At 45.5% G+C, this 7,949-nt stretch overlaps 1 protein-coding gene across 1 annotated transcript; it reads right to left on the reverse strand.

Annotated features, from left to right (window-relative positions):
* Window positions 1-99: 99 nt before the first annotated feature.
* On the reverse strand, window positions 100-7,908 carry RAB5IF (RAB5 interacting factor). Its single transcript, XM_017646452.3, has 4 exons — window positions 7,598-7,908; window positions 6,234-6,337; window positions 2,025-2,154; window positions 100-624 (listed from the first exon to the last, which is right to left on the reverse strand). Exons 1-4 carry the CDS (start codon window positions 7,709-7,711, stop codon window positions 583-585), a joined length of 390 nt encoding a protein of 129 aa, XP_017501941.1. The 5' UTR covers window positions 7,712-7,908; the 3' UTR covers window positions 100-582.
* Window positions 7,909-7,949: the final 41 nt, after the last annotated feature.

Genomic DNA, 7,949 nt, shown 5'->3' on the forward strand with positions numbered 1-7,949 from the left:
CAGGGAGAGTAAGAAGAGGGAAGAGGGACAGGGAAGGGCAGACTGGGTTCTGAGGCTAGAGGTGAGGTGGGAAAGGCTTTACCAGGCATTATCAACAGGTTCTCAATTAAAGACTGATTTATTCAAGTATCTGAAAACATTCTACAATGGAAATTGTTATTCGATGCTGCTTGTACTGTGTTATGGACATAACTGCCATACTGTTTTCAGGAGACTTGAAATGCCACTGATAGTTTAAAAACTGTACACCTGGTGGAGAAGTGAGGAAGACAATTTAATATTTCATCCAGATCCAGAGGTGCAGCAAATTAAATGACAGCTCCAGTCAGCAGAGAGGTGTTTCATGATGATATCCAAGAAGAAAAGTTGGTGATGGACAATTCAGAAATGCTTCCCCAAAAGGTAGATGGTTCTTTAAAAAGTTTTAGGTCACAACCCTTGCAGAAAACATGCCCAACATAATTATTCTTGGTCCAGGAAACATGGGTCTTCCAGGTTCCATGTGGCTGGGATGCCCCTACAATCATGTTTCTGTGCTGTAACTAAGAGGGTCCTTTGGACCAGACAGTGAGCTATACACCATCAGTCATAGTGGATGGCAGTGTAAAAGATGATCCAAATGACCTAGAGAGGAGACAAGCAATGTTCATAGGTCACCTGGTTAACACCCTATCCCACAAAACAAAAACGTCAGATAAGAATGTGTACACAGTGGACTTCTCAGGGGCTATCCAAAGAATAATCTGCTTGGGAGCCTAAATAATTTACCAAAATCAGGCCGTCTCTAACAAAGCCCAGGATTTCCCACCTGTGTTCCCAAAGGCATCCTGGACAAGCCTCTCCCCTTACCATACAGCTGTGGAGCACCAGGGAGTGGAGTCACACATGTGGAAATGATACAGGGAAAGCAGACAACAATGCCAATTAATTGTTAGGATTAGCAACCAGCGTGAAAGTGAAACCACCATATCCTCTCAGCTTCACATCAAATAAAGCAGAGCTTCTCAAACTGGCTGCCCATTGCAATCTCCTGAGACAAATATATATAGATAGATACCGAAGTGCCACCTCCTACAGATTTTTATTGTTCTGGGCTAGGCTCTATTTTTTAAAAAAAATAACAGATACAAGGCAGACAAGTAGTGACTCTGTAGCATCTTGCTATGCTGAGGGACAGTGACTGTAGTGGGTGTGGGGGGGTGGGGAGGACTCGATAATATGGGTGAATGTAGTGAGCACAATGTTGCTCATGTGATACCTTCATAAGACTGTATCAATGATATGTTAATAAAAAAAGAAACTGAAAAAAAAAAAAACAAATTCCATAAACTTCACCCCTTTGAAGTGTACAATTCACCTATTTTTATATTCATAAAGTTGTGCAAACACCACTGATTCTGGAACATTTTCCTCACCCTTAAAATCTGTTCCCTTATCAGTTATCGTCCACCTCCCTTCCCCCCTCCAGCTCCCAAGCCACTACAATCACGAATCTACTTTTCGTCTTGTACGGATTTGCCTATTCTGGACATTTCACATAAATGGAAACACACGGTGTGTTCTTCTGTGTCTGGCTTCTTTCATTTAATGTAATGTTTTCAAAGTTTATCCATGGTGTAGCACTCATAAGTACTTTATTTCTGTATATGGCCAAATAATATTCTGTATAGATATACAACACTTTATTTACCCATTCATCAAGGAACAGTTGTCTGCACTTTCCAGCTATTATGAATAATGCTATGAATGTATTTTTAAATGTTCCCCAGTTTCTAATATGCGGTCAGAGTTGGGAATGAGATGTAGAAGATGACGGGCCCTGGATTTGCACACAGGAGACTGCAGTGTACCACACCACATCATCTGCGACAACACTGACTGGGGAGAGGACATGCCCTCCAGCCTCAGGAGCCTTTTGAAAAATGGTACCCCAAACACACAGTAACACAGCCAGTGGGCTCCCCTTGAGCAACTGACCCCTCCTGAAACTACAGGATTTATGTAAAACTATCAGCTACACATACCATGAACAAGGCAAAAGATGTCATAAACCCTTCTTTTGTGAGCTCCCATGTGCCACCATATTCTTCCTCATCTATCTGTAGGTAGTTGCTGAAGTAGAGGTACAGGACTCCTGCATTGATCAGGCAGAATCTGGAGAGAGGAGAAGCACCAATCATGAACATAAGCACAGAAGACTCCGGACTCCCCTCAACAATGGTCTGGCTCGATCAAGGCAATCATTTGCACAGGTAAGTGTATTATGGAGGGAGGTGAAATGATACAGGAAAATGTTTAGGCCCTTCAGGAGCTGCCCACTTGGCTGAGTTACAGACTTGAAGAAGGAGCAACTCTTTTGAGTTGCCCAGCAAGAGTAAAAAAAATTTTAATAATTGTAAAAGCACATTTAGGTTCTCCAAGCTCCCTTGAAATAAGGCAGGATGGCTACTGAACCATTCCAAACAGGACCAGTACCTGACACAGGCCTCCAAGTAGCTCCGGCTGGGGTGAGGGGGTTAATGGGACAAACACGTTAAGCTGCTGCTTCATGGCCTAGCTGAGTGAGCAAAGGCATGCTAATGGAGCCCTGCATAATTCCCGATGGGAGATAATTTCTGGATGTCCACTGTCTGCTACTGCACTCGACACAGAGGCAAACATCACAGTTCTGCCCTCAGCTATTAGGAGCTAAAAACAGCAGGGAGAGTGGAATTGAAACCAGAGGTATGTGAGCACCTCCATGAAGGTCTCTGACCACCCCTCCATACATTATTTAATTTAACTGATACAGGAACGAGAATGCAGTGAGCAGTAACATAATCCACTCTACTGATCTCTTGGTAGTGTTGTCACGTAGAAGTAATTTTCATAAAGTGATTAAGACTTTACATGTAATCTTTCCAGTTAGCATCTAATCTAAATGGGGACTGTATGTCTTGGGCCACAACCCCTCTGAAGGCTATGGTAGAAAAATGCAGAGCGGTTCCTCCTAAGGATGAAGTGTGGGCTGGCACAGGGCAGAACAGTAAGATGACACTGAGTATACATCATTGAAGGGGTGCTGGCAGACCCCTGAGCAAGAGGGGGATGATACAGGGTTTGCATACATCAGGCAGTCTAGTTTGTGAGTAGTGAGTACAGGCTTTCTCATGACTGAAAGGAGCAGGAGCTGAGAGACTGGTTTAGACCCTGAACCACGTTCCAGGACACGAGCACAAAGTTGAGGACAGGGACTGGGAAAATGGCTGAAGGAAGGGTGGGGCAAGAGTTTCCAAAAGGCTTCAAGCTTAAGGACTTGGGAGTTTAATAGTTCCAGTTACACAAGAAGGGACTCAAGAAGAACAGAAGGTTTTTCTTGGATTTTGCATGAAATACAGTCCCTGGCTTGGCCCCGTTGTGGCCATATCCTTATCTTCTGCCTGAAATCTTGGGACCCAGCCAACCTAGCCACCTCGCCAACCTAGCCACCTCAATCTGACGAGGGTTTCATTTTGGACAGGCTGAGTTAGTGGTTCTAGACAGACTACTAAAAGGGCTTAGAAATGTTACTCTGGGGGTCAGGTGACAGGGCTAGAGATGACTAGAGACTATCAGGTGTAAAGTGGCTGCTTAGGTAGATGAAATAGGGAAATACAAGGGAAAGAGGAGATATGGCATGATGGAGAGCAAGGGCTGACATGAGTCCTGCCTTCTAAGAGTTACTAAGTAGAAAGTGAAGTCACAGAAACAAAGGCATTAAATATTTGGTGGTCAATAGGAAGGGACTGGGAAAGCACTAGAAGGGCTCAAACTGAGCTTTAAGGACAGGCATAAATTTTATACTATTAATAAGGAAGAGAACTACACAGTAAATATGCAGACAAAGAAATGAATGTGCTGGACTTGGGTGGGTTGGGGGATCCATTAAAAAGACTGCCTCTCAAATGGGTTTTTAAAAATTCTATCCTAAAAAACTCCAAACATGATTTTGATAAAATAATGAACCTCTAACAAAGTATTCTGACTATGGGGCTGGAAGCCTACACAACAGTGGTGTGTAACAACGCTGCTTTTAAAGGTAGATGGGAATTTGTTTGAGTTTTTTATTTTTATTTATTTTATTTATTATTATTATTATTATTTTAAAAATTTTGACAAGCATTCATCGGAACATCTACTAATCATGTGCCAAGCTCTATGACAGAAAGAGGCAGGAAGGGATGGACAGTGCTCCTCTCCGATAACGCAAAACCTCAGCATGCAGAGCAGAACCATCACTCAGTTCTCACAAAACACAGACTTGAAGAAAATGGTTTTACCTCAACAGGCCCTAACTGGTGGCCACAACAGAAACAAGAAGCCAAACTGGTCAAACCCAGACAGAGAGCAGTTAAGGCAAGAAGCGAGGAGAAGAGACTCACCAGAACTGAGTACCAGAGCAGCCCCACACCTAAGCCCAGGCATCTGGGTCAGGCAGATGGAGAGCGGATGTGTGTGGAAAAACCAATGTCCTTGGCTCCTTTCCAAGAGCAGGGGAAATGTGCCAACCAAAAGAGGAAAGGGATTCATTTGGAGTGAGAGCAACTGGCCCTGGCAGGTCAGTGTGAGATGAACCCCAGAAAACAGGCAGTGTGCAAAGCAGCATCGTGGGCAAGCCAGCCACTCCAAGGTCACTCCAAAACACCATGTTTCCTGTTTTCTCAACAGCCATATTTTACCACTTCTTGTAAAGCTAATCATCTGATGATTGCAGTAAACTATTTATGGGGTGCCCATGATGTACTAAGCACTACATTTAGCAATCTATTTGCATTATCTCATTTAATTCAAACATCAATCTCATGAGGAAGGCACTTTTTTGGCCCACATTTTAATGATGAGGAAACAGTCTCAGAGAGGTAAGCCCAAAATTATGTAGCTTAACAGTCGCAGAGCTGGAACTTGAATTCAGAGTATTCTATCAAGTTAAAAAAAAAAAAGTCCATTTGGGCAGCTTAACTCATCTACCACAGTGGGAAGGATACTAGACTAGCTCTAGTCTTTGCTATATTATTCCCAGATAGGAATTCTACAAGACGGTGCAGGGAGTCTGAACCAATGTTACCCTCTTCTAGAAAGGTGGCCTTGAGAAGATGAAAGATTCCCTCCTACCTTTAGATTAACTTTCTCTGGCATTTTCCTCTTACCTACCTTTTCTTTCACAGGAAGCTCAAATGGGGTGGTGACCAACATTCTAAAAATATATCTAGATACCACCTTCAACCTGGGAAGACCTCTGTGAACCCCAGGTCCTGTGTTTCATCACCCTTAACCAGTCCTCATCAAGTGTCCACTCTGTCAAACTCTTACTGGTTTCTTTGGCCAAATGCTCAATGTCATATATCGAAACCTTTTTAGTTAGGAGCAGGGACTATACATTCCTTTTGCATTATCTTCTGAGAAAATAAGGAACTCAAATGAGTTTGAAATCTGTTTCACCCATTTTGGCCTAGGGAAAAGGAAGAAGAGATGTGATGCCCTCTAAAACAGTCAGTGTGATTTTCTGTGGGTGAGGGGAGAGTTTGTATTCCCTGTGTGAAACTGTCCATCTCCACTATAGCTTGTCTACAATTCCCATCTTAAGACAACTCCCACGCATCCTTTTAATTCGATTTGGTGGGCATGAGGACTCACTTTCTGTGGCTTTTTAACAAGCTGAGCCATGACCAGGGGATGATGTCAACTATGCTGCCACTAGCAACAAAATCACAGTAAGAGGTGCACAGATGAATCTTCTTTTTCAGTGCCTTTAAAATGTAGAGATCTAAAACAGCTTCTGCCAAAGCCAAGATTCAGGACATCTAGAATACCAGGCACAAATGAGTGGTCATCAATTACAGAAGCTCCCCTACTTCCCAAACTTCCATAGGTATAAACAAAAGTCACACCAGAGCACCAACAAGCAACCTCTTGCATGAGGTCACTATGGACTCATGAATGAATGAACTGGCCCACCTTCAGACAGGTAAAATGCCTAATTGCAGATGCTTCTAGGCCTGCTGAACTGAGGAGCACTGCACCAGACCCAGGAGTGTTACCAAAAAAAAGGGCCACTTTTTTGCTTTAGTCATTTTGTACACACTCACACACACAGTCATTAAAAAAAAAAAATCATATCTTAAAAAGTAGCAATGGCCTTTTCCTTAAGAGGAAAACAAAATCTATTTGGGGCGGGGGGGAAGGTAAGCTGAAAGAGCAAGACACCCAAGACTTACCCTGCTATTCCCAAGAAACCTCGCAAAGGTAACACTCCCCAAATGACACCTAGGATCACAGCAATGATCTGTCGAAACCAGTAGATCACATCTAAAAATTCATCCTATAGAAAAGAAAGAGAATACATGCATTATCTGGAGTGGGTGCCACAAGAGAGCCTCCCATAATAAGTGAAGAACAGAAGAGCTTTCTACTAAACACATCTTTCTGGGAAATTTTCCCCCAGATCAATGGTATGTGGTTCTTGAAGCTCCACCTCTTATACTAAAACATGCTTAAAAAGTGATATATTTAGTATAGAATTAAAGTGCTAGAGGCAGGTGCCAGCATATCTAATTTTCATACAAGGACATGGACGACTCAGGTTTGTGACCTGCCCTAGATTGCATAAACCAGTCTTAATACAAGGAAAGAAAGAAATGACACAGCAAATCAGAAAGGTTTTACAAGAGCTGGGCAGGGCTGGCAGCAGGACAAGGGCACCTTCCGGAAGTGCCTCCCATCCCCCCCCCCCCCCCCCCGCCTTAAGGGAACCCCAGGAAGGAAAACCCTTCTGGCAAGGAAAACTGCATCAGTCCAGAAAAACAAAGGAAAGGCTGCAAATATAACATTTTTTTTTCTGGCCGACTGGAATTTGTTTGTGGTGGTCCCTTCTAGATCATGGAGCAGGGCTGAATGCCTGTGACCAGTAAGTACATACTGAAGCCACAACCAATCCTAACACATATTTGGTGGTTTCTACACTTATCTTGCAAAGGTGGTCTCAGTATTACCTCTCAATTCTCCCACCTGTTAAAGAATTGGGTTTTTCGTCATTGAACAATAATGCAATGGCAGTTCACCTTTAGTGAGCCTGTGGTTAATGCTTTAATGTACCACGGTACCGCACTTCAGAGTTGTTCTGAGAATTGAGTGAGAGAATGCATGGAGAGCACCAGACCCACAGAAAGCACACAGCAAAAACCCGCTACCGTTACTGTTCAGGCTAACAACTGTGTTACGTAATTAATCCGGAAGTAAGTCTCTTAGCGAAAGTCCTACTGGGAGTAAAAGGCGGAGGTCGAATTCAGCTCTCGCCGTTCAAGCACACGCCCCGCCCGCGAGTGGCAACCTCTCTGCCCCCTCCTCGCCGCTTCCCGCGTGATCTAGGCGGCTTCACCCTTAGGCCACTCGGCGGTGAGCCCCGACCCCGGCTGTCAGGCCCGGGCCCGCCAAGTTCTCCCTTACACCCTGACGCCACGCGCCCTACCACGCGAGACTCTCGGCCGCGCCCGGAAGGGGACTGGCGCAGGCTCGGGCCTGTCATTTGTCCCCAAGTCCCGGCTGGTTCCTCAAGCCGGAGCCCTCCCAGGTCCCATCGCACCTTGTCCTCCCAGGCCGCGTCGCTCCGCAGCACCTTACTCCAGACAGAGACTTTGAGGGCCCCGTTGGCCAATTGCGGCTGAGGCGGCTCCTCCTTCCGCCGCCCGCCGCTCATCCTCCCGTCGCGCCGCCCGGACCAGGCCTGGGGCGCGCGGGCCTAGCCAAAAGGAATCGGGATCTGGGGTCGTGGGTCACAGCGCGCGGGGCGGCGGGGACAGCAGCGACAGGTTCAGCAGTCGGATTCGGTGGCGCGGGGAGGCTGCCCTCACCGGCCAAACTGCCTCGCTCGGCCGAGGCCCGGTGCCGCGGAGGGAGGAGTAGGGCGACCCTGCACCTCCTCCCCCGGCGTGCCC

This window comes from Manis javanica, chromosome 5 (assembly GCF_040802235.1).
Source record: "Manis javanica isolate MJ-LG chromosome 5, MJ_LKY, whole genome shotgun sequence".
Lineage (NCBI taxonomy): Eukaryota > Metazoa > Chordata > Mammalia > Pholidota > Manidae > Manis > Manis javanica.